At 49.1% G+C, this 26,857-nt stretch overlaps 1 protein-coding gene across 5 annotated transcripts in view; it reads right to left on the bottom strand.

Annotated features, from left to right (window-relative positions):
• The window catches only part of GATAD2A (GATA zinc finger domain containing 2A), a 97,804-nt gene that overhangs the window by 12,996 nt on the left and 57,951 nt on the right, over window positions 1-26,857 (bottom strand). For 4 of the 5 annotated variants that reach the window (XM_034658128.1, XM_034658131.1, XM_034658129.1 and 1 more), the window contains exons 3-5: window positions 22,707-22,975; window positions 600-732; window positions 339-470 (exon numbers count right to left, since the gene is read on the bottom strand). In XM_034658128.1, coding sequence (XP_034514019.1) covers window positions 339-470; window positions 600-732; window positions 22,707-22,975 — 534 coding nt within the window. The remainder of the gene's footprint in view (window positions 1-338; window positions 471-599; window positions 733-22,706; window positions 22,976-26,857) is intronic. The other variant, XM_019797671.2, reaches the window with a different exon arrangement.

Raw genomic sequence — 26,857 nt, 5'->3', positions numbered from 1 at the left:
GGGAAAGAGCTCTTAAGAACCCAGAACTTCCAGCAGTTTCTAAGACATCTGTTCTCTGTTTTCTTGATGCTTCTCATCTACAAGGAGTTTTACATACTCAGATCGAGAATATTCTAAACCAAAACGCACTGTAATATCCTCTTACTGCGACTTCCTTTTCCCAAAATCTATAATTCAAATTTCCATTTCAGACCTTGACCCTTACTCCTGTTCCTGGCACTGAGGTGGGCCAAGGTAACGAGTGTGGATTTCCATTCGTTTTAATTGGCTCCTGCTGACTCTTGAGCAGAGAATGGACACACACACACACACACACACACACACACACACACACACACCTTCTGTGTGGTAGTTTCCTTTTGTATTTGACTCTGCCGCAACTTTTTTAGTAAAACAAGTTTTGCTTCTTCTAATCTCAACTCTTCTTTCAGTTGCTTAATCATCCTTTCTCGTTCTTCAGGACTGCTTTTCTGCAAGGGCAAGAAAACAAGAGTTGAAGAGGAGAGCCACAGCCAGGGAGCACAGACCCCACCATCACCAACACCATTTGGGAATATTGTCAGGCAGGGTCACCCCCCCAACATGGGGACAAGGCTCACCATGAGGGCCTCGGTACTGGTCTCCTTCAAAGCCTCCTTCGTCAGCCCGTTCACCTTTGGGCTTGCAGGCTGCTCATTGTCAGAGAGCACAATCACATCAGGAGAGGGGGCTCTCCTCTCAGACTTCATATCACTGTGGAGCAGGGAAAACAGGTTGTTACCAGACCGCCTGGACGCTCTACCAGACACCATTCCCCAGAGCCCAGCACCCACGCACCACAGATGCCCAGATTTAAACACAATCACAGCAAGGAGGTGGAGAGCACGGCTGCCCCACTCACTCTCCCCAGCCTCTCTCCTTGGGCTTCCTCCCTACCACACACCCAAACTGACTTCTCTCACTGTCCTCACCACGAGGCACCCAAACCGACAGCTAGCCCCAAGCCAGGACTATTCTTGGTGCCCACTTCTCTGCACCTAGGGCTGAGGACACCTGTATTCAAGGGTGATATGGCCATTTTGGAAAACACCGCAGCTCTCTTCTCTACCATGTGGTTCAGTGGCCGATAAAAATGCTCAGCCTGAGGGGTGCCTGGGTGGCTCAGTCGGTTAAGTGCCGACTCTTGATTTCAGCTCAGGTTGTGATCTCGGGGTGATGAGATCGAGCCCTGGGTAGGGCTCCATGCTCAGGGCAGAGTCTGCTGGAGATTCTCTCCCTCTGCCCCTCTCCCTGTTCGTGCAGGCACGCACATGCGTGCATGCTCTCTCTCAAAATAAACAGACAATCTTACAACAACAACAACAACAAAAAAAAAAAACCCTAGGATTCTGGGGCTGAGGCAGGGTCTTTCTTGGCCTGTTGTCAGGGCTCCTGTGTGTTAGTGTGACAGTGTGATGCTGAGCTTCTACTGTGTCGCTGACCCCACACACAAGGTCCCAGAGACACTGCTTTGTCCCCAACCAAGCAGCTGTTTGCTGAGGGCCCAATGTAAACTTTCCCTCAAGATCTGGCCTCCACTTGTGTTGAAGGGTTAGAATGGATCCTTTTCATTAGTAGGAAAACCAGCAGAGGACCAAACAAACCCACTAGGTGGCACTGTGACCCAGTGAACAAACTCGATAAAGTTAATCAGGAGAAATAGGTCTGGTTGTCCCACTCCTGCTAGACCCCAGCACAGCAAGGAAAGAGTTACAGATGGAGAACTAGTTTTAAGATCCCACTGAACTGCCTTTTCCAGTCCTGTAATGAGCTCTGTCTTTAGGGAAGGATGGGCAGAGAGGACCAAATGCTGAGGGTTCATGTTTGCCCCTGGACCCTTCCCCGCAACCAGGGCTCTTCCATACCTCCTAAAGAGCCACATAGTGGTTACACCTCAATACTCCTAAACATGATTTGATTGAACCAGTGCAGGTACTGGCCGAACTCTCAGAAGAGATCAGGGGAGTAGACCAAAAGGTGCCATTTCAATGTATACAGTCTCCTCACTAGGGTGATTAACCCGCATTCTCAAGTCCGGAAACTGGTTGGCTATTTATAAAGTAACCCAGGACGTGACATTCAGGCCTCACCAAACGAAAGACCAATGCAATTTGGGAACCACCACTCATTCTGTATGTCTCCCTGCTGACTGCCCACTCTGCACAAGATCGACTTTCAAGGTGACCTCAGGGCTCCAATTCCATTCAGGTTCTCTGGATGCAGACACAGATATTGAGGGGCAGTGCAAGGCCCCAGCAGGGGAGCTGTAGCCGCTGGTCCCAGCCCAGGTGGGTTCCCAGGTGGCTGCATGCAGACAGAGCAGCAGCCCAGGCAGAACCAAGTCTAGAATTGCAGACTGCAGACACTTCCTGAGCAAGAGTGCACTGAGACACTGGTAATCACTTTTTATCATCTTACTGAGGGCATGCACTTTTTCTGAAGGTTGAGAGGTCTAACAAAACTCAAATTTGCCTGAGGGAAGAGGGCAGGCTGAGGGACCGAGACCATCTGGAGGCTGAAGCTTCCTGAGATGGCCACTCTGACCATAGGACTCCCAGGTCTCATCTTGGCCTGAGAGTAATCAATAACTCAACCAAGAGATGACATCACCCCCACCCCCATCAATGATCACTCAGCATCCCAGCAGCCAGCAGGGAGTCAACTTCCTGTATGCTAATCAGCCACCAAAAAGTCATGTGACAAAGGCATTTCCCTCCTTGGTCATGTGACCCTTTAACTGTGCCTTCCAACATGAAAACCATGGCAACAGCCAGTTCTAACCAGTTTGTGACACGCAGCCTTCATTTTGAGAAGTGAGGTAAGGTTCAGGTGCTGTCAGAAAATGGAGGCACCCAGCTCACCCTGGGCTGCCCAGCTGCAGGCACTTCCTATGTGGCACCAGCCCACGAGGAACTGTTGGTGTATTACAGGGGCCAGGGCCACCTCTTCCACAGAGAGGCCACCAGTTCCTCTAGCTGACAACATGGAAAACTTTCCTACGCTCAATTTTTAAAGTAAAGGTGCTTCAAAGGTCTTCCCACTACTTTCTCAGAGAGTTCTTCTAATTCAGGAGAAAGAACACCCCTTTTGACACAGGCTAAAAATTACTATGGGCATTCTTTAAAAAAAAATTGTTCTAAATTATAAAAGCATTTAGGCAGAAGAACAAAAGCAGAGGAAATCTAGCCCAACATGCTAGATTTGGGGGGGGAGGCGGGGAGAGAGCATTGTGGCCAGGTACACTGCTTTCCTGCCTACAGTCCATGGGGGGGCGTGAGGGCACCAAGTTTATTTGGAAGCTACATGCTTTCAGAGCAATCCAATAAGCCCATCCTGCCCATCTTGGGAACTCTGATGTAAAATATTATGATCAAAAGAGATTTTTATGTGACCCTATGAACACCCCTGGAAGCAGACCATGCTATTATCAACAAAAATGGTCTCATCACCTCCTCCCCTGTATGCCGGCCCTGGCTAACCAAATACAAAAGTTCTTTTACCTGCTTGGAACTTCCATCAAGTTTCCTAGAGGGAAGGGAGGGATTATATAATCCTAACTCAATGACAGATCCCATGTCCACAGCACCAGGCTACCATCCCAACCACTCAGTAATCAGCAGTCTGTGCAAAGTTAAAATTTAGTGTCCTTCCAGCCCATTCCAGGGGAAATGGTCTCATCAAGAAAACAGAACTCGTCCTTGGCAGCTCTGACCTTTGGTGTTCTCTGAAAGGGCTTGCCTGATGCATGGGAAAGGGACACTTCGTCCACATTTGTTCATTCACTCACTCACTTGTATTTGCTGAAAACCCACTAAGAAAGCAGGTGCTGTGCCAAGCAACAGGAATAAATCCCTGGATAAAAGGCAGTTCTGTTCTCAGGATCCATCAGGAGGGACAGACCCCCAAACCAGGAGGGGAGGGGCAAGTAAGGGCATATCCACAGGTGGGAATGGACCACCACTTCCCTTGGCTCACTGAACAGCAGGGAAAACTTCACTGGAGCGCAAAGAAATGCAGCATCTTGCTACCCTAAAGACCTATTCCATCAAAGACTGTATTTCACAAGATCCCCAAGATTCTTCCCCCCCCCCTTTTTAAAGATTTTATTTATTTATTTGACAGAGAGAGAGAACACAAGCAGTGGGGGTGGGGGCAGAGGGAGAGGGAGAAGCAGACTCTCCCCTGAACAGGGAGCCCAATGTGGGGCCTGATCCAGGATCCCAAGATCATGACCCAAGCCAAAGGCAGATGCTCAACTGACCCAGCCACCCAGGTGCCCTGATCCCCAAGATTCTTTCTTGCACACGCTAGGGAAGCCAAAGAGGACTGGAGGCCCAAAGAGGCCTCAGGACAACAAATTCCACCTCAGGGGCCAGCCTGAGGAGACAGGTATGGCCAGCCACAACTATTCCTGCCAGAGCCCTCTCTCTTCCCCTTATCTTTTGGGTCTGGCTGGATGGGAAGAGACAGGTAACTACTTACTAGCAGTGATTAAGGGTGGGATGGAGACCATCGCTAGACCTAGCACCAGCCTCACCCACTTCACCTTGGTTCCACCAAACCCTACCTTAGTGTGTTCCTCCATTGGAGCCCATTCACAGCCCCCAGGCCAAATGGATCAACTGGTTTTTTCAGCTCCCAGCCCCTGTACCCCAGGCTCCTACCCACAGATACATCCTGCCTGGGTTCCTCCTGCCTTCACTATGGGTCCCTCCATGGAATGTTCCCCCACCACCACTCCCGAGGCCCCCATGTGAGCCCCAAGTCACACTTCAAGACACAACTTTAAAACCATGGGCCCTCAGAAAGGTCCTTGCCTGGCCCAGTCCTCCAACACGCCAGCCCTGGGAGCATGACCAGCACTCCCCTAGTGCACTCATGGGGAACACCCCCCACAGCATGCACGCCTGAGGAAGCCTTCTTAGCTATGCCCAGTACTATCCATCATGGGGGTGGGGAGCTCAGGGCAGAATTCTGGGGTTCCATGAAGGGCAGCACAGGCCTGAGCAGAGGCTTCCCTGCCAGCAACCAGCTTATTCACCCTCACTCCAGCAAACTAGTCCAAATAAAGTTATCTTCACCTTTCTACTGGGTCAACCCACTACCCCACAGCCTTGCAGGGCGACACTGTCATTACCTGTTTGTCAGGCAGGTTCCCCCACCTAAGCTGGGGCTGGAGGCCATCCTGGAGGCACAGGAGCCAGGGCCCCACAGTCCCACTCAGAGCCTGTCTCCATGAGGCCCAGGCACCACAGCTTCCGATAAGGGCCAGGATATTCCCAGGGTGACCCAATAAGCAATGGATGAGAGGGGTCCAGCCCTGACGAGACACCACACCTCCAGGAAAGGGGGTGATGCCCCCCACCTCCCCAGAGCCAGAGGGGCAGGAATCTTCCCCTAGTGCCACACTGGCTGGGAGTGGTGGACAGGCCACAGGGCCTACTCCAAGGCCTGTGGCTATCCTCATGAAAGCTCACATAAGTAGGCACTATGAACCAGGCCTGCACACTGGGGGCCTCCCCCAAAAAACCGTCTGAATTTCACTTGGGTCTGCCTCTTGTAAGTGAAGAGCCCATGACAGGACATTTCCCTCTCTGTGCCTCCTACACCAGGACAGGAATTCCTGCCCTGCTGCCCCTCAGGATTTCTGGTGAGTGCAACCTCAGTGCTGAGGAGGCTTGGACACCCTAGGAGATCATCAGGGAGGTTCAGGCCCCAATCTTTCCTAAAACAGTGAAGAGCTGCTTGCCATGAATGCAAACTTGGCACAGAGCAGACAACCGGCCACTGTGGGTTAATACTTGAATATTCTCAAACCCAGGAAGGGCAGGAATGTTATCTGTTTTATGACCTGCTCTGTCCCAGCAGCTAAAGCAGGACCTGGCACAGTGGGTACTCAGGCAACATGGCTGGTGGATGTGCCCACCTCTTCCTCAGCACCTGGTTCCAGGATGGGGTCTGTTAGTTCATGAGGAATCCAGTGATGCCTGTATGAGGAATCCAGTGATGCCTGTAGAGACTGACTGATGACCTTGCACATGTGGTCAGCTTTTTCCACATTTACAGATGCCACATTGTTAAAGGATGTGCAAATTCACTTAAAAGGATTTTTGAAGGGGCACCTGGATGGCTCAGTCAGTTAGGCGTCCAACTCTTGATTTCACCTCAGGTCATGATTTCAGAGTCATGAGACCGCGCTGAGTGCGGAGCCTGCTTAAAATTCTCTCTCTAATCTCCGCTTGCTCGGGCAGTCCCTCTCTCTCTTAAAAAAGGGATTTCTACATTCTGTGTCATCATGTCTGTCTTTTCAAGCAATAGGTCCTGGAAGCACAACTCCTAACCTGTGAGTCAGGACTTTGGTGGATATTAAGAAGGAGCCTTAATACAGCCAACAAAATCATGTACAGACCACCACACTACACCCTGATGAGACCGTTCATACCTCTCCATGTTCACACATTCATTCAGTCCTGTCCCCAGAACCTGGGCTGGTTTTGTGGCTCACTCTGTGAACTACAGGAATGCAGAGGAAGCAATGCTGGAAGCTTTTGAGGCTAGGTCACAGAAGCCTCGCAGTTTCTGCTTGGGCCCTAAGAATGCATGCTCTGGTGGGGTCTCACACTGTGCTGAGGATGTCAGTTAGTTGTATGGAAAGAGGGTCAAAGACACAAAGAGATGGGCCTAGCCATCTTATATGAGTGACAAAGCCACTGGGGACATCCAGCCTGGTTGAAAAAGGACTGCAAGGGTAAGAGCCCAAGAAGCAGCGCCCAGCTAGGACCACCCAACCGGAAGACAGGACAGACAATGCTACACCAATACATCAGCACTTTAAACCACTAAGCCAACAGGGCTGACAGCCCAGCTCTGCCCCAGGGAACTAGTCCACACCACTGTTACTCCGTATCCTTTCTCAGACTGTTCCCAGCAAGGAGACCCACTCTAGAAATTACCTGGGACAAAGCAGGGAGAAAGAATGTGGGAAAGAAACAGTTTACCCAAGCAACCACCCCTGCTGAACCTCAAATCCCCCCAAAAGGACCAGCAGTTCTCTGTGCATGAGGGATGGCCACAGCAAATGCAGACTTGAGAGGATATGGAAGCACAGCTCCAGAAAGGCCTGAGACCAGAGCTGCTCAAAAAAGAAAGGAAGTGAACAGAGGGTCCCACAGGAAAGGAGGGGGCCATCTGTGGGTCTGGAAGCCACCACAGCCTCAAGCATTACACCGAGCGGTGTGAATCAAAGCCAGAAAGCAATTCTGCATGCTTAATCTAATGAGCATCTCCATTCCAGAAACACTTCCAGAAAAGTCCTACAAGAGAGAAAGATGGTTACCACAACTTCCCAGGTTAGTCCTACCACCTGGGAACATTTCACTGGCCCCTACTCATACCTCTGGGATCTGTCATGGCCATCTGGACATGGGAGCTGCTCACTAGGACTCCTCACCACCGCCCCCTTTCCCAAGGGGAGCTGTTCAGTAAGACACTTGGTGTGATTAGAAAGGGAGCTCTGCTGCACACAGACACAGGCTGTGCCCCAAAGCTGAAGACTTGCCTGCCCTAGGGGACAGTAGGCACTGCCGGGTGCCTGGTCCCCTCCCCAGACCCCCAGGGCCCTGGAGCCCACCTGCTTCCTGCCTGCCCCAGCCCCTCTTCAACTCCCTGGACTCCCTTCTTGGCATCCATTACCACTTCTCCCAGCCCTGTAACTTGACACTCTGTTGGCTGGGATGTCAAGAGAAAAGCGCAGAGCCTGCTTTGTAGGGACTGGGAAGTCAGAACACATTTTGTTTCTTGGCCACAGAGGCCATGGAGGTGAGCAGCTGGGGATGAGATTTTTGAAACCCAGCCATCATTCTTCCTGGAGACTTCAGGTCCAGCTATCACTCTCGGAATCCATTATGGCGCACCCTGCCACAGCTACTGCTGAACATCTCAGAAGAAAGAGAAGGAGCTCCTGTAGCCAGGCTCTGGCCCTGAGAGCCCATACCCCCTCCAGTGCCCCCAGCACAGAGGAGGGCAGTCACAAGACACATGGCCAGAGCAGAGGAGAGAGTGCTGTGCTGTCAGCAAGGCCAGGAAGCATTCAGCCTGTCCTGCTGGGGCTCCTTCTAGGAACACAGGAGCCTCCGGAAGTCACAGCCTGGCCAGGGAGGCCCAGAGGACTTCACTCCAACTGAACAACAGAGGCCAGTTTCAGGAGTGTGCAGAGTTACCAAGGGCTGTAGAGACAAGGCAAGGATGGGTGAAACAGAGCACTCCCTGGGCCAGAGAAACCAGCTGTGACCCCACATAAAGGCCCCAACACCAAATGGTAATGCGGGCAGCCTTCAGGGCCAGCATCCACCCAAGGAGGTCACAGAAGCATAACCCTGCCAGCAGCCAGCTAGGATCTGGTAACACTAGAAAGGCTAAATCCAATTCAGTATGCTCTGCTCAGAAATCTGGGAAGGGGCACTTGTTACAAATGACCAATCATAGAACTTAAAGGCTGACCTACCACAGGTTTGGAAAAATCACCCAAGACATTTACGGACCCTTTACAAGGGCCATCTCTGTGACAACCACCAAGATGCACACTTCTGTGCAATCCTCTCAACTGCCTGATCGTCACTCCACTCTACACGCGAGGAAAACAGTCAGAAAGGCATGACTTCTTGAGGTCACACACCTAAGGCCTGCAGATAACCTGGGCTCACACTAGGCCCAGGCTTCTGTGGACCCTTGGTAATCCCGCCCAACTCTGGGACACCGAGGGCTGCCATGTGTACCCTGCACTGGACTGGGACCCAGGCCTCCACCATGAGTCAGATCAGCTGGGTGCCCATGGCCTACAGAGGGCTCAATGGCACCCCAGAAAAAGAAACAGTCAGAGGGTGGAAGAGAATGCATTCCACACGACTGTCAACTCTGACACCTCTAACTCAGGTTATCAAATACCATTTTTGGACTAGATTAAAGAGGAAAATATTTTTATTTATTCTTAGGATCCTGGACAGCCAGCAGCATCCACATGCCGAGACCCCGAGGTGAGAAAGAGAGGACAGCGTGAAAACATGGATGTAGTCCTTGGACTTGACTGGGAAACAACTCTCGCTACACATGGACTGCCACCTGCCCAAGAAAGCTGGGTGGGGTTTCAGTACTCTGGAATCCAGACTCCTAAAGGGTCCGGGGCCTGGGAGAGTAAAAGAAAAAGGAGCATGGGACCCCGAATGCCACAGCACCAATGCTAGTGATACCTCCATCTGGTCACCACACCCACATGCCAGACCAACCTTCCTCCAGGGAGGAACACAACGAGAACCCAGGAGCACTCTGCAGCATGAAGGGACTCCCTACATCACGTGAACCCAAACACACTTCCTGGGATGCCAGCTCCCTCACCAACTCACAGCAAGAGAAAGTCACCTGTGTGCAAATGAAAACTACACACCGGAAACAAACATTGCTCTCCAGCTTGCAGCAACTACAAACTTCTGTGATAAATGGAAAGTGCTTGCTTTGCCTGGAAATTTACTTCCCCCTTCTAAAAATCTGTATTTTTTTTTTCAGATTTTATTTATTTATTTGACAGAGAGAGACACAGCCAGCAAGAGAGGGAACACAAGCAGGGAGAGTGGGAGAGGAAGAAGCAGGCTCCCAGCGTAGGAGCCTGATGTGGGCTCGATCCCAGGACCCCGGGATCACGCCCTGAGCCGAAGGCAGACGCTTAACGACTGAGCCATCCAGGCGCCCCTAAAAATCTGTATTTCAAACTGCTTGATTCTCCCCCACCTTCGCCTGGCAAATCCCAACTTGCCCTCCCAGCATAGCTCCGGTGTCCCTCACGCCCACCAGACCCGCTCCAGCTGCTCTGAGTGCAGCAGGACCATGGGAAGCTAGTCGTACGTCTGCAGCTGTGAGGGCTCCACCCAGTCACCAAACCTCAATGAACTTCAGTTCCTTCATCTGCAGAATGGGATTCCACTGACCTCCAGGGGATGTTGTAAAATGTAAAAGGCATTAAACGTGCACCCAGTTCACAAATGACGCCCCAGCTCTTTCCCCCATCCTCACTGAACATGATGTGCACAACCATAACAGCCCCCATCACCTTTGCAGCTGTAATTTAGCTCTGAATTGACTCATCTGGCCACCTGCCCTGTAGTCAGAGGTCCCTGGGGACAAGGTCTCATGCTGAAGGCTTCCCTTCCTTCTATTGTCTGACTCCAGCAGGCCATTAACCACTGCTGCCTGAGATGTAAGCACACAGCCCTCATGGACGTCCTTGTCTATGCCCACTCTAGACAGCCTATTCCCAGCCCACCTAAGCTCCTCTGCATTGCACTGGGCTCTGCCAGGTCGTCGTTGTAACGCTGAGACAACTGCCTTTTTCACCAAGTTAGGACAGTAGTGCCAAACTGCCAGTACTCAGTGACACCATGCTACAGGCAAAGCCCTGGATGAAGTACATGCTATTGACTTTATTAAACTTCAACCCTTGAGCACATGTCTTTTTAATATTCTCTGACAAGATAAAACACTTCTCCTGCATACCAAAGCAGGACAGCCACCCAGAAGAAAAGCATGTGTGTGAGCATTCACAAGGCTTGAAGGAAGGGTACTTTACATCTGTGGTCCTCCTCAAACCCATCACCCCAGGCCAACCATGAAAAAACTCCAGACAAATCACAACTAAGGGATTTCCCACAACACACCTGACCAGTTCTCCTTAAAACTGCTGAGGTCATCAAAAACAAGAAAGTCTGAGAAACTGTCTCAGGCCAGAGGTGTCTAAGGAGATATGATGACTAAATCCAGGACAGAATAAATATTTTCAAATTTCTAACACAGCAAATGGAGAAGATATTTTTCACATAGCCAAGACGGAAAGGGGATTATACCAATGCTTTCAGCAAAGGGCTTCCCATGGCAAGTGCTAGTCTGAGCAAAGGCTCCTCAATGGAGCCCTCCTGACACGCCATGGCCCACATGGCTTTCTCTTGCTGCCCAAGTTGTTTTGAAAAGTGAGGCATACTAGAAATTTCAAAGGACTCACCCCACAGATACCCCGTAATTTTCCTATAAAATCTATTCAATTATAAGCCAACAAAATTCGGTAACCCTGTTCTTGTGGCCTTAAAAGCGGCAACTGGACAGGCTCTGCACTTACCCAATTCACAGAGAATATGGCACTGCCCAGGGCACCCTAGACACCCTGCATCTGCAGATGGGGAGGCCAAGCATAGGCTTCCCTTGAAAATCAGCTGGGTGCCCCAGGCTCCCAATGCCAAGACACTGTCCTGTCCATCTCACACCCCATTCCCCCCATACCTCCATTCTCCAGGCAAAGGCCTCTCTCCCTCCTCCCAACATGTCCACTTCCATCCTCACGTTCAGGCGTCCCACAAGCTTCTGCGCTCCACCCAGGCCCAGAACACTAACTCTTTCCTCTCTGGAGGGCACCCCATGGCCTGCCCTTCCCACCCGCTCCAGAGGGCGCGCCATGGCCCTGCTCAAACCACCACTGTGGGCCTTCTCAGACCCTCTCACCAAACTCAATGGCTCCAGGGACCTGCAGCCCCTGAGCATCCCAATTTCCGGGCTGTGAGCTCCCTAAAATATGCTACACAGATCACGCTTTCCCACACTGCCCATGGATACTGTAAGTTGCCTCAAAGGAAGGTAATGCTGTGTGCCTGGACTGGTTGTTTTCTTTAGAGTGTGGTTGTGTTAAAGTTGTTTCTGAAAGCTATCAAGGCCCTGCATTGAGGAACTGCGTGTCACCAGGTCTCAGTCATACTAAGACTGGAACAAAGCTTTTCAAAGTGGTTATTTACATCACAGCTATTTTTAAGATTTAAGCTCTAAAAATAACCAGTCTTATGGCCTGGGACCCAGGGAAGGGGATTAGAAACTGTCTGGTATGTCTCCCATCTCCACCCATCAGACACTCCCCACCTCCTCTCCCACACCCTCAGGCAGGCCCCTCTCACTGACATCTAGGCTGCTTGGACCATAAGGAACTCAGCAACTGTGAAGGCAACTGACCCTGATGTCACCATCTGCCTCCCATAGGGCTCTGTGGCCATTCACCTGCCCTCTTCTCCCTCATTCTTGAACATCGGTAAGTCCCAAGGCTTCTTCCTATCATCACTGTGACAAACCTTACTAGACCACGCTGGGAGTTTCTGAGGCTTAAGAACGACCAGCCCCACTTCAGAGGAGACAATGAGCTTCACCAGGGTGGAGTAAACGGTCCCAGGCCACATGGGGATGTGAGTGGAATCAGGCGGCTGGACACCCATTTTCTTTTTCCACCACCTGCTACTCCCCTCCGATTCACATGCTCATCCCTCCAAAAAAAAAAAAAAAAAAAAAAAAAAAAACCCCAAAAAAAACACCTTGGAAATCTCTTGCCATGAGGCCAGCTCTCCTTTTTCTCCAGGGCACTCTCTGCTGAGAAAATTCTTCTCAAGGTCTATCTCCTGCTCGCCCCACCTGGAGTCACACAGCTCCCCACCCCCCACCATCATCCCACTGTTTCACCATGGCCACGAGGGACATGATGGGATCCCTCAGGCCAGTGTGCTTGCCATCCCCCACCTTCCAGGTTTGTTACGGTTCTGGTACAGACTGCTTTCCATACAGCAGAGAAATGGCTGCAAGATATAAAGCAAAGCATATGAAAGCAGTTTTAGCTGGTATAGTGGAAGGCTGGTCAGAGCCCTCACATACTTTGCAGGTAAAACATTTAAATGACCTGCTACAGCAGCCAAGACACCAGTTACAGGATGAGGAGTCTGTCATCACGTGACAAAATACTAGCAGGAAGATGTACTGAAGAGGTATCAGAAATTTCAACTGTAGATTTAAACCAAATAATTTCAAAATAAGAAAATGATCTGCTTAATCTATAAATCTGCCTAATTCACACGTGTGTGAAGAGTTCATGACTGCTAAAGGATGAGTGTTTACAGGTCCTTACCTCACTGACTGTACATAGTGACCTTCTGGCTCCTGTCAGAGCCACCACATCCCCAAGAAAGCAGGCACTACCCAGTGAGAAAGAGACAGACAGCCCCTTTATGACCAGAGGAAGGTGTTATCAAGGCAATGGGCAGGTGGCTTCTCACCTGTCATCAGGCTGGCTTACACTAGGGCCCTGTGTGAGCTGGGACTCTCTGGGAGTTAGAAAGAGGACACCCAGAGTCTGTCTCTCTGATAGCCCAGCATTACCTAATGATTTTTAGAAGTACAGGTGAACCCCTCAAATTTCAATTTCTACCTTGGGATAAGATATGGTTCCGAATAAAGGCAGGTGGACAGAAAGAGAGAATTGGGATGAGGAGCCCACAGGGAAGGGATAAGGCAAAGAATGACACAAGAGAGGCACATCTAAGGCAGGGAAGAAAGCACGGAACCAGGAACAGATTTCCAGAGGAACATATCTCTTGGTTCCCATGCGCTAAACACGCTAAGAAAAGCAAACAGGCCACGGAGATTTCTAGTTGGAGCTGATGGAACTGCTCCCTGAGACTGCCCAGCCTCTCCTGGAAATCACCCAGCCGGAAAGACAGAGAATTAGCAAGTGAAAGCAGCAGCCAGGCCACAACAGGTGCTGGGGAGGGGCTGGGCTCCAGAGAGCCTTCCACAAGAGTACAGGAGCCCCCAGACTCGGGGAAGTGATGGTCACAGAGAAGGAAACAGGTTTCTGGCTAAGGGACTTCCAAAGCTCTCATACATGAAGGGGGGGAGTATGGGGGGCGGGTCTAATCTCTATGAGGAAGACTGTCAGAGAGCCAGGGTGAGGATCACAACCACACCTACCCAGGATGTGCAAGAACCCAAGCCATCACACACACAGCTGTGTCACATTCACAAAACTCACTCAAGAACACACATTCCAGCAGACAGCTGGCCAGGCCAGGCACAGCTGTGATGGAGCACGGTCCTTAGAACACAGTAGGTGGGGGCACAGGTCAGTACATGCCTGGCACATTTCCATACCCACACAGGCAGCCAGGGCAGCAACGATCACCCTTCTATCACCATGGGAAAGAGGTAACAGTCACAAAAGCAAGCCAGGACATGGACCCAGACCTCTCTATAGACCCCATGGCTAAATCTGTAAAGAATGATGACACCAAATTGAGAATGAAGCTGCTGAAACTCCCATACCTGTGAGTAAAACAGCTCAGACATTCTCGGGGGAAATGCCTGGCAGTTTCTTTAAAATAATTCAACATGCATGTATTCTGTGACCCTGCAATTCAACCCCTAAGTATTTAGCAAGATAAGTGAAGGACTGATGTCCACACAAAGACCTATAGGAATGATCATAGTAGCCGCACTCACACCAGCGGCAAACTGCAGTCTACCTGGTGTCTATGGACAGTGAGTGGATACAGTGTGCATACCCACACAGGAGACAATCAGCAAAATGCTACATACAACAGGGATGAATCCCAAAGCACACGGAGAAGCCAAACACCACTGAGCACATGCATGATTCCATTTCTAGAATCCATTTCTGAGAAGAGGCAAGATTAGTCTAGGGTGAGACTAAACCAGTCAAGAAGGACAGGAAATGTATAAATGGCTCCTTTTTATGGTGGCGACTAGGTTCTGTATCCTGATAAGGCTTTGGACTACACAGTTGAAAACACACCAGGAAAGACTTGCTGGGCTTTGCCTTCTCAACCCCAGTTTTTATTCTTCCTCTCCCAATAGGCTGCTTATAAAGGGCATCTGCCGAACAACAACTCAACCTATGACCAAGGGAATCATCCTAGGTAAGTTAAGGGATGCACCCCTCTACCTGCAGGCCCCATTTCTACACAGAACAGAACAAGGCTGTCTACATAATCCCACATTATAGACAACAGGCAGCTGCACCATCATGTTACTTTCAGATTCAGTTTCACTTTTAAGAGAACTCAGGCGTTTACATGTGTGGATGATGTGCCCACACAACACACCACTGCAGGACAACAAAGCCCTGTTTTAATACCAAATGAGTAGTGATGTCCCTGGGCACAGAAGTGACTAGTTTCTTTAAAGACGTGTCACACCCATGACAACCTCTGTGAATGTCAAAGTCTCTAATGGGATAGTGATTCTGTCATCAAGAACACCAGCTTTAACAAAAAGGCCCTGCTTTGCAGGCCTGGTAAAGAGGGTGCTTTTAATGCATTTTTAGTCTGTTCATGTTCACAAGTGCTTGACTTAGGGAGGTGGAAAGCCAGAAAAACTAAAGCCAGAACAGCTCTAATGGCTCAGATGTTACTACCAGTAAGCCATGGACCCCTCAGTGGCAGATAGGGTCCCCTTCTACCCAGAGGGGAAGCCCTTGGTCCAAGTGAAGACCTGACCTGTAGCAAATGAGATGCATGATGCAAAGAGGGATGGGGAGAAAGGAGGGAGACATGCAGCTACCCAAAGGCCACACACCCCAATAGAAACCAGGACAGGAAGTCATCAGGACATCTGCCCCACATCCACTGAGGCCCATGTAGCAGGCTAGTGAGAAGTGGAAGCTGGCCTACTTGTCTGCCCCTGCCTCACCCATGGGACCCAAGGAGCCTCAGTCATGTTTCCTCCCAGGTAAAATGAGGAAGTAGAGATAGTCTGCTTTGGCACCCATGGACTTCCATCCCCAATGAGCCATATCCCTTAACCTCTAGTCTTTCTCCCCAAGAGCTCTGCACATTGTTTCATATTACAGTACACCAGAAAGTAGCTGTGATCAGATCTTGTCCTATCATTTCTATCCCCGGGACCACCACAGTGCGGGTCACAGAGTCAGCCTAGTCCTGGCCTGTTAACAACCCAGCAAGGGCTGATGTCTCAGAAAAAGGCATATACAAACAGATTTTCGGTAAAGCATGGGGGTAGCTGTTCATGAAGCCCCCACACAACAAAGGCCCAGAGTCACAAGACCCCCAGTCCTTACCTTTCAGGGGCAAAACCTCTAAAGAAGAGGCTCATGTTTTGAGTTCAATGCTCTTCCACCCAAAAGGCAGGGCGGAAAAAGTTGTTCTCACCTGTGCATGGCCCAGATTATTTCTAAAGATCAACAACTTGTGAAACAAAGAGATTCTCTATAGGAAAGTACAGGAGGAGAATCTACTTACCACAGAAACGAAACGGAGAACCCAACACAGCTTCCTCTGCCTGCCCCAACTCTAGCCTCTTCCAACAGTCCTGATTTGGGGTGTGGTGGGGGAGGGCAGGCATGTGCCCATGACCTTTGGGTTGGTCTCACAAGACCAGCAGGCTTAACTTCCACCTCTGTGGATTTTTGTTTTTCTATGAGCACGTTTACGGATACCAGAACAGAAACCAAACTATTTTAACCTCATTAATTTTTTTAAATGTCCATACTGAGGCATAATTTACATACCACTAGAATTCATTCACTGTACTACAAGTCAATGATTTTTAATAAACTCAGAGTTGTGCAACCATTACCACAATCCAATTTTAGAATACTTCCACCACCCCCAAAAAGTTCCCTTGTGCCCATGAGATGTTAATCCTACCCGCCCCCACCCCTGCCCTCAGGCAACCACTGATCACTGTCTCTATAGTCAATTGGTTTCAAACACTCCCTGAAGATGAAACTACACAACATGCAATCTCTGGGTCTGCTGTCTCCCCACCAGCATGGTGAGTCTGAGGTTTCCCCATGCCGCAGCATGAATCGGTAGCTCATTTTTATATTTCTGAATAGTAATCCACTGAGTGGATATAGCATGTTTTATTTTTCCCTGCTTGACTATCTGGATTGTTTCCATTTTTTGTTATTATGAATTATACTGCTATGAACACCCATGTACCTGTCTTTGTGTGGACATGTTTTCATCTCTCTTGAATATGTTCCTTGGATAGAATGAAGGGTCATGTGGTAAGTTCATGTGTAACTTTGTAAGAAACTGCCGAACTGTTACGCCATTTTACATTCCCACTAGCAAAGTGTAAGGGTTCCACCTTCTCCATATCCTCACCAACACTTGTTACTGTCTTTTTTTGTTTAAAAAAACAACCATCCTTGGGGCGCCTGGGTGGCTCAGCTGTTAAGCGTCTGCCTTCCGCTCAGGTCATGATTCCAGGGTCCTGGGATCAAGCCTCGCATCTGGCTCCCTGCTCAGCAGGAAGCCTGCTTCTCCCTCTCCCACTCCCCTGCTTCTGTTCCCTCTCTTGCTGTGTCTCTATCAAATAAATTAAATCTTTAAAAAAATAAAAAAAAATTTAAAAAAAAAACCCATCCTTGAGTCTTGTTTTATGGCCCAGCATTTGGTCTATCCTGGAGAATGTTCCATGAGCGTGTATAAAGACGTATTTGGTTTTCCGTAGTTACCAGGTGCACTATACATTCCTCTTAGGCCAAATGGGTCAACAATGCTCTTTGAGTCTTCTAGAACCTTACCAATTTTCTGTTTAGTTGCTCTACCAATTACTAAAAGTGGAAAATTGAATTCCCTAACTATAACTGATAAATTGTCTATTTCTACTATCCTATCAGTTTATGCCTCAGGTATTTTGGGGTTCTGTTCTTAGATGCATATACATTTATGACTGGTATGTCTCCCTGATATATTATAAAATGACACTCTTTGGCTCTTGTACTATTTTTTTGGTCTTTTTTTTTTTTTTTAAAGATTTTATTTATTCATTCGACAGAGATAGAGACAGCCAGCGAGAGAGGGAACACAAGCAGGGGGAGTGGGAGAGGAAGAAGCAGGCTCCCAGCGGAGGAGCCCGACGTGGGGCTCCGATCCCACAACACCGGGATCACGCCCTGAGCCGAAGGCAGACGCTTAACCGCTGTGCCACCCAGGAGCCCCTATTTTTTTGGTCTTAAAGTCAATTTTATCTGACAGTATTAACAGTCACTCTAGCTTTCCTATAGTTACTCATGGTATAGCTCCTCCCATTATTTTACCGAAGGATAAAGCATCCTTAAATCTAAGGAGTGTCTTTTATAGATAATAAATAATTAAGCTAGATCTTGCTTTTTTAAATCTAGTCTGACAAACTCTGCCTTTATAATAGGGGTGTTTAGACCACTCACATTTAACACAATAATCGATATGATTGGATTTACATGTGTCATTTTGCTAGTTGTATACTACAAATATTCCCTTTTTTTGTTCCTCTGTTCTTCATTGACAGTCTTCTTTTGTGTTAAACATTTCTTAGTGTACCTCTAAATTCTAATTTTTTTATTGCATTTTAAAGTTATTTTTCTTAATAGTTGCTCTAGAGATTACAATAATTATCTTATTAATTTACCACAATCTGCTTCAAATTAATACTAAATTGATTCTGGTAAAATGTAGAAAAACTTTACCCCAATGGAGCTCCATTTCATTCCTCCTGTTTTGTACTATTATTATCTGACATATCTGTCACCATTATAAACACAACAGATTTTTGTATGTCTTTGGTCAATTTCCACAGAGCTGAGACGGTTTTGTCTATTACGACCAGTGTTAGCTACAGTTAACACTTTACACAATGTTGTATGTTTTAAGAAGAAATGAGAATAAAGTCTTTTATGTTAGCCCACATATTTATCATTTCCAATGCTCTTTTCTTCCTGGGAACCTAAGTTACCAACACGTCATTTTCTTTCAGCCTGAGAACTGGCAGGTCTGCCCGTGACGGATTCTTTCGGTCTATATCTGAAAATGTCTTTTTTGCCTTCATTTCTGAAGGAGTTCTGATGGACACAGAATTCCAGGTTGACACAGTTTTCTTCTTTGAGTACTCTGAATGTAATTCAACTCCTTTTAGTTTCCATGATCTTGGGTAAGAAGCTGTCTGTTAATCACATTAATGTTCCCCTGTATGTGATGAGCCCTTTTTCTCTTGGTACTTTTAAGATTTAAACTTCTTCTCTGGCTTGTAACAACTTGACTATGATGTGCCTAGGTATAGATCACTTTGTATTTCTGCTACTTGAGGTCTGTTGAGCTGCTTGGATGAGTGAAAATTCTCTTCACCTATGTTTTTAACCATTATTTCTTCAAATAGTTTTTCTGTCTTGCCCCAACCATGACTGCAACCTTGGGCTAACAGAGCCATTGTCCTTCCCCATTTGCCCATCTCTAAGACTATACTTCAACCTCAAGGCCAAGGGCTGCTGCCCAGAAAGCTCTTAAATTGAATGAGCCCCTTCTTACTCCTGCAGAGAAGGGGCTGGTCTTCACAGCCTATACCTGCCAGGCAGAAGTTCCCTAGCAATAGAACTGTGGAGAGGGCATGGAAGGAGCTCCAGGCTAAATGCCACAAATTCTCACTATTCTTACCGAAAGGAGCAGTTCCTTAAGCACAAACACTATTCACATTATTGTATGCCTCTGGTCCATTTCCACAGTAATGAAATGATTGACATTTTGGGGCCAATTTTATCCTGTTTTATAGTTGTGGGGTGGGGGGGATTTGAAAATCTCTCCTCACTCAATCATTGCTGGAAATTACCCTCCAGCTTGGCTTTTTTATTTTTTTCGAAAATAAAATACACACAAATTGGGAGCATAAGTCAGAAAAACTGCCAGGGATGGTGAGGGAAACTGTAGAGAGGGAGAAAACTGATTTTACCCTTTTGTCTGCCTATGTGTGCTACACATCACCCCAATGTAGTGGGGGGGGGGAGGTTTTATCTTGGTGATTTTAATTCACCAGCCACTTCCTTAAAGAAAATTATCTATCCTAGAAGCCACCAGAAACTCCCTTTAGTCTTCAAAAAGCCCAATTTGAGTCATAAGACAGCCTGAGGGGCGCCTAGGTGGCTCAGTAGTCAATGTCTGCCTTCAGCTCAGGTTGTGATCCTGGGGTCCTGGGATCAAGCCCCGAGTCTGCTTCTCCCTCTCCCTTTGACCCTTCCCCCTGCTCGTGTTTTCACTTGTGCACACTCTCTCACACAAATGAATAAAAAAATCTTAAGGGGAAAAAAAAGACAGTGTGAAAGAAAATGAGGCAGCTGTGAAACAGCCAAACAGAAATTCTAGACACAGAATACTACGCAGCAATGAAAATGAATTAACTACCACTAAACTCAACAACGTGGGTAAACCTCACAAACACTATGTTGAATGAAAGCAAGCAAAGGGTACAGACTGGATAATTCCATTTCTTTAAAGTACAAAACCAGGAAAAACTAATCTGTGCTGTTAGAAGCCAAAAAACTGGTTACCCTCGGGGTAGTGACAAAAAGCAGGCATAAGGGGGCTTCAAGGTTATTTCTAGCTGCAAGGATGTGTTCAAGTTTCTGAAAATGTATCACGTGGCACCCTTCTGTACTTTTCAGCACGTGTCCTACATCTCAATTAAAAAACAAAAATGAAATTCTCTCAGAATGATCTAAAATTGGCATGTTAGTCTTATAAGATTCAGTGAACCTGAAGCCAAAGAGCTTCAGCACACCTAAGCTATGGTCAGTACAGTTGTGCCTTTTGATCTGCCCAATGTGGGATTTCACACTAACCTGGGAACCAGTGGAACAGCCACACTGTGATACAGGGAGGTTCCTAAAGGGATGTTCTCAAGACAGATGCTCTCAATGAGGATTTAAAGACTGCCTGTTTCTAGCACAGAACTGGGGCCACGCACTCCAGAATAGATTACAGTTTTAGAATGGCTGTGGGGTATACCTCATCCTATGATTTTTGTCAAAACTCACAATTCTACTTCTCAAATAAATTAAACAGAATATTCTATGTGGGAACTCAGGGACATATTAGCTCTACACGTGGACATCTTTTTTTGAGTGAAGATTAAAGGATAGTTGTCACCAACACTTCCTCCCCACATTAGGACCAATTCTGGGTATACATCTGTCACCCAACAACCTGCAAGGCAGAGATTATCACCCATTTTACTAATGAAGAAACAAAGACTAAGACCATCTGCTCAAGATCAGTCAGGGAATATGATGTGACCCCAACTCTGCCTGCCGGCCACCAAAGCCAACCTCTTTCCACACTCCCATACTGCTCCATGAGTGCCCTAGGGTGTCTCTAGTCCTGTAGGATCACCCTTGCCCTGTGTGCCTGGGTTAATCTCTGATCCCTGCTCCCTTACATCCTTTGTGTCATAAGGATATCATCCCCATCAACAGAAAACATCACATTGTCCGAGTAATCTTGGGTTAGAAGCCAATAGGCATAATGGGGAAAGCCTGGAACCAAGAGGCCCAGAGGCCAAATGTAGCCCCAGGCTGTATCAACAGAAAGATCTGGTAATCTCTCCCTCACAATCCACTGGACTGCCCTGCAGAGAAGCAAGGTGATTACAGGAGAAAATGCACACTAGGAGCCCAGGAACACAAGAACCCAGCAGATCTTCACAAACATGGGCTCTTCCTCCTCCTCAGCTACCTGAGACAGCACCCGAAACACTCCTGAGGACCAAGTCAGCAGGAAGGAAAGGAGGCCCAGAATTACAATTTTATTACTGAAACTTTCAAAGAGGCCTCTGGTTTTAGAACAGGGACAGCAAAAAGCACAGCCAGACAGCAAAAGAACTTTTGGGGTAGTAGAAACAGAAAGTACCCACCCCAACTTTGAATGCTTCCCTAATAGAAGGGGTTGGATTTTCCCATTTATCTCAAAGAGGTTAAGAATTATAAAAGCTGAGAAATGTCAGGCCAGATGACCTCTGAAATCCTTGGGATTCTGAAAATCTGGGCTCCAAATTGAATTTAACATGAAGACTGCGGAGTAGAGTTATCCCTTGCGGGTTAGTAAACACTCATGGGAAGGGAAGGTGCTCCCAACTTCCCTGGCTCTGCACCTGCTACCCTCACCCTCACCCCCAACCTCGAGCAAACAGATATGGAAAGGAATCTGTAGGGGAGGATTAAGCGTTAGTGAGGGAGGGCCAGGAGGTCATGCCCATACCCATACATGATCGTGGAATATCTGGCTCATAAGACATCTAGGTGTGAACATTCTGGAGAGAATGGTTCTCTCACCAGAGCTCCAAGGGGAGCAGTGACAGCAGATGCTAGGCCCAGATTTCTCTTTACAAGAAAAGAATGTTTCTAAGTGAAGAAATGGGGGGGGGGGAGAAACGACAGGAACAACACTGAATCTTAATTCTTTCAAGTTTTTTCCTTAAGAACCTCACAAAGCTGAGGATCAGGAAAGTTACTCTTGAAGTAATCGGTACTAAGGAGAAACCAAAACACCACACCACAGAAGACCTGAAGAGAGTGACCTCCTCTCCCTCACAATGTGCTGCCTATAAGGAGTGGTGGCACATGTGAGAGGTATCCCTGAGCTGGACTCCAGACTGCCCCCAGCCCAGTGACCCAGAAAAAGTGCAGAACCCCTGCACTCCTGAACCCCAGATCTATAAAGCAAGGAGATATATTCAAATTAAAAACTCCCAAGTTTTCCTACAAACCAAAAGCACCAGTTGAACAGACAACAGGTATGAGTTTAGTGAAGACTTCCTGCCTTACAGGGAGCCAACGTGAGAATACTACCCCTCCTCTTGTGAGAACCACACCCTCTGCCACTGACATCCAGGCCCCAGTGGGGAGGTGTGTCGAGGACAGCACAGTGACGCCAGGACTGGAACCCACAGCCATCTCCACCATAACTCATCCAGAGCTGCTTCCTGCAGGCCTGAAGGGAAGCCTCATCCCCATCTCCTCACCACCTCTTCACACCCAGGTCCCTCCTGCTCACCTGTATGAGGTACGCATGTCCACGGGCCCGTCACCCGCCTGCCCTTCGCATCTGCCCATGGTCATCACCTCTGCCCCCCTCAGCAACCCTTGGGCTGGGCCTGCTCCTGGCTCAGGCGTCACTCTCATTTCTCCGTCAGTGTTTAAATCTGAAGACAACAATCCTCTCTCCATTTTTATTTTCTTGCTTTCCACATCATCCTCCGCTGGGTCCCGCTCAAGCGCTCGTTTTTGACTCCGTGTTCGGCATGCTTCTTCAGTCATTCTGAACTTTGGGAGAAGGAGAAAACACGACATTTAAACTTGGCACAACCAAGTTGCTACCTTCTTAGAAACTTTTCAGAGTGTCAGCTTGGAGAGTTTTCCTTGCCACATGCTGTCAGCGGAAGTAGGCACAACAAATGCAGGACCCACAAAGTGTGCCCAGAACATTTCTTTGCTGCCCAGGGAAGGCTGGGAAGAATCAGTGGGGCATCTGGGGAGCTCAGACCTGTGGGGACCTGGACAGGAACAATGGAAAGTGGCTGCTTATCAGAAGGAAGGGGAATTCTCTGTGCTCCAGACTCAAAAGCAAATAGAGGAAAACTGTCCTAGATTTGAACTCCCTGCCTATGGGATTCTGAGTACCTGCCCCGGATTGGAGATGTCTGGAATCCGGCAAAGGGAGACCACGCTGTCCCAGGAGCAGGGTCACTGCCCAGGTCCAGCCCCCACTGCACTGACTCAGGTTAACCCTTGTCTCCTCTTTAGTGAGGACAGCCTCCTCCCTCCCTGCTCACCTCTGGGGGGTGAGAGGTGGGGATCACATTTAACCCTTTGACTGCCAGTGAGGTAAACTTTGAGTGGGGTGAGAGCTGGCCTGTCACTGTGCCAGCACCCTGTACCTGCAGCACACACATATCTTGATTTAAAGAAAGAAAAGAAGAAAAAAAAAACAGCTGAGTCAGTTTTTGATCCCATGACATCACTGGGCTCCACATGACCCTTCCCAGGATTCAGTCTGAGAGACAAAGCACTTTCCAGAAAACCAGTCTGAACCGGTTCCAGACAACAAGCTGAAGTGTTGTTAACCCTCACGGAGACAGGACGGAGGACAGCGCAGTGATGTCTGTCTGCAGGGAAGCTGCTGGCATTCCACAACAGAGTCTGGGACACAGGCGCTCGCTCTTAAAGGAGCCACTCCGAGCTCAGCCTTGATGTCCCAACAAGGCAGGACACAGGAAATAAGACTGCAGAGTCTGGGTCTAAAAAGCCAAACCAGAGTTCATGAGGGGACAAAAAAGAATTTAGCTGCCAGGCTCTAGTAGAATTCCCAAAGTCCCAGTTCTACACAGGATAGTAGGCATCCACGTCTACCAACATGGGGCCCATGGAGGAATACACCATGGGCCCCTCAGAGAATCTCAATTCATACCTGTGGCATGCCTACACTGAAGGTACCTGTGTCTGGGCACCTGGCACCTCAGTTTCTTCACCAGTGAATACCCTCAGAGGCCTGTCCTGGACAGGGCCAGTCATTGCCAGTCCTGGAGCCCACCATCTGGGAGGCTGGGGACAACACAGGGCAATGAAGGGGCCACATCATCATATATGGGATACACTCCTGAGATGACTCATTCACAAACTTCTTTAGGAGCCAATTCCACAAGTGAGCAATAGCGCAGGGCCTTGCCCCAAAGACCCCTTTGGTGGACTTAGAGTGAAAAGAAGGAAATGGACAGCTGTTTCATGCTCCTGGCTCAGAAGGCAGAGTGGCCCATATACACATGTCAGGCCAGTGTGGCCTGGCCAGGGCAGTCAGATATCTGCTCCTATAGGCAGTCCAACTGGGTCAAAATGAGCAAGTCTCCTAGTGGTCATGTTACCCTCAGGGTCCTCCCCACCCATGCTGAAGGAAGGTGGGGCTGGAGAACTCTGAAGCTCAAGGGCACAGGATATCAACAAGGCCTCAACCCCTCCTAGCATCCTAGCCCATGCCTGCCACCCACCCTGTACCAACTTCTCAGTCCCAGTCACCCCTCAAATATCCCCCCATCACCTCTTCCCACTCTCTGTGTGGATATGGCCTCCTAATTGGCTCAGAAAAAGCAAGGGATGCCCCCATGTCCCTCTTAGCCCAAAGCTCTACGGCTTCTGTCCTTTGATATGCCTTCACAACAAACCCTGTCAGCCTGTCCATTGAATCTATCAGTCCTGTCTCTGTGAGACTGCAGATAAGTCACTGCCCTGAGTGTCAGTCACCCTCCCCTCCCTCACTGTGGGAGGCATGGGTCATCTTTCCCTGGGGACTGACTAAAACAGGAGCTCCTTGAACATTCGGGAATTAGACAAGAGGAACAATTTCAGTAGCTGTCTTGGACAGCAGGTAGCTGTGCTCCCAGGACCAGAAAGGAGGCTGTCAGGATCAAAGAGGAGAGGAGACAAAACCAGAGAAGAGGGAAATAGGGCCCCGACTAGAGTCAGAAGAAATTCTGTCCCTACGGGAGAAGCTCCCAGTCAGGCCTGGTACCCACTGGAGATGAAGAGGGACTGAGGTGGATCCGGAGGATGCCCTCCCCAATTCTGTACTCAAACTCCCCCATGCTTCCCCACTCTGCCTCTGCCCCAGCCTGGCACCCCCACCCTGCCAGCCATCACAGTCTCTGGCCTTGTAAGCTCCAGGCTCCCATCCATGAAACTCATCCAAACCCAGACCCTACATGAAGTCTTTCCTCTCAATTGCCCACACAGATAAGGGGAGGGGGGAAACCAACAACCAGGTTGCTGTGTGCCAGGTCACCAAACTGGCAAGGAAGTGCCTAGGTGACCTCACTTCATTGTCATTGGTGTAAAACAAGCAATAGCAAAGAGAGCAGAGCCTCACACCCACAGGGCTGCTCCTTCTAGCCCCAGTGACCACCCTGGGTCATAAGGCCCCCCCACAGCACCCAAGTTTGGGTAGCTGATCAGGGTCCCCAGCAGAGGGCCTGGAACATAGTCTGTTTATGCTCTGTGTGCAGTGTCAGGGTAGCTCACTCCGAAGCTGAGGGGCTGGAACTCTGCCAACCCTAGGTCCAGAACTAATAGCCATCCTGGCAGTGCACACATGCCCTGCCCCTCTGGCTCCATGTCCCTCCAGCTCTGGTGGGGGATTCTTGGGGAGGGGGGGTGAGGGCGGCTGCATGCCTCCTCCACCATAGAAAGGCACAGCAGAGCTGGAGGGGACACAGGGGGACCACGGCAGACGGTGCCTCCAGCTCTGCACCCCACCCCCCGCCCTGCCTTGGGTGGAGCCTACTCCACAGCAAGGTGGTTGCCTTAGAGGCCACATGGGGCATTTGCTCCTGGGGAGGGCAGGTGCTAGTAAAGAGCAGCTCCCCCCTCCTCTCAGCATGAAGGACCAGCGTGCCCCGCACTTTATTTTTTAAACAACTTTATTTGAGAGACAGAATGCAAGCAGGGGAGAAGGGGTAGAGGGAGAAGCAGACTCCCCGCTGAGCAGGGAGCCCAATGCTGGGCTGCGGGATTATGACCTGAGCCGGAGGCAGATGCTTAACTGACTGAGCCACCCAGGCGCCCCATGCCCCTGTACTTTATGGCTAGCGGCCACCACCCTGCAGGCACGAACCCAGGATCGGACACAAAGCTATTGGAAGAAACCAGCCTTGAGGAATGAAGCATGACCTACGATCTCTACAAAAAAGCAGTGAGGAGGTACATTAGAATACTTTCTGAACAGCAGATGAAGAGGCTGGATTACTGCGATAACAAATTAGGATCTGCTTCAAAATCCCTGGCCAGTAAGGGCAGAATGAAGGGAAAGACAACGGAGGTCCATTCAGGAATGGCCAGCCCACAAAGAGCAGCTCCCTCTTACTGAAGGGGGATCCTGTGCTGTCTGCTACATGCAGGCAGGGGCAGAATCTGACAACAGCATGCCCACTGTAAAGATGAGGCTCCCAGGACTGCAAGGCTGCCTAAGGCACATGATGCTACCCAGGAAGCAGGGCTAGAACCCAGGTGGCCTCAGCCCCTACTTCTCTCTCTCTGCAAACAAAACGAAGCTGAGCAGAGCCTGCTCTAATACATCCTCAGACAGGGCTGGGCAGGCAGAGAGGTGGCAGCATGAAGCCCAGATTTTCCTCGCCCCAAGAAGGGAGGTTGCAGCCACAC

This window comes from Ailuropoda melanoleuca, chromosome 4 (assembly GCF_002007445.2).
Source record: "Ailuropoda melanoleuca isolate Jingjing chromosome 4, ASM200744v2, whole genome shotgun sequence".
Classification (NCBI taxonomy): Eukaryota; Metazoa; Chordata; class Mammalia; order Carnivora; family Ursidae; genus Ailuropoda; species Ailuropoda melanoleuca.
The sequence above is the reverse complement of the archived record's forward strand: the minus strand, read 5'-3'. Positions and strand labels throughout refer to the sequence as shown.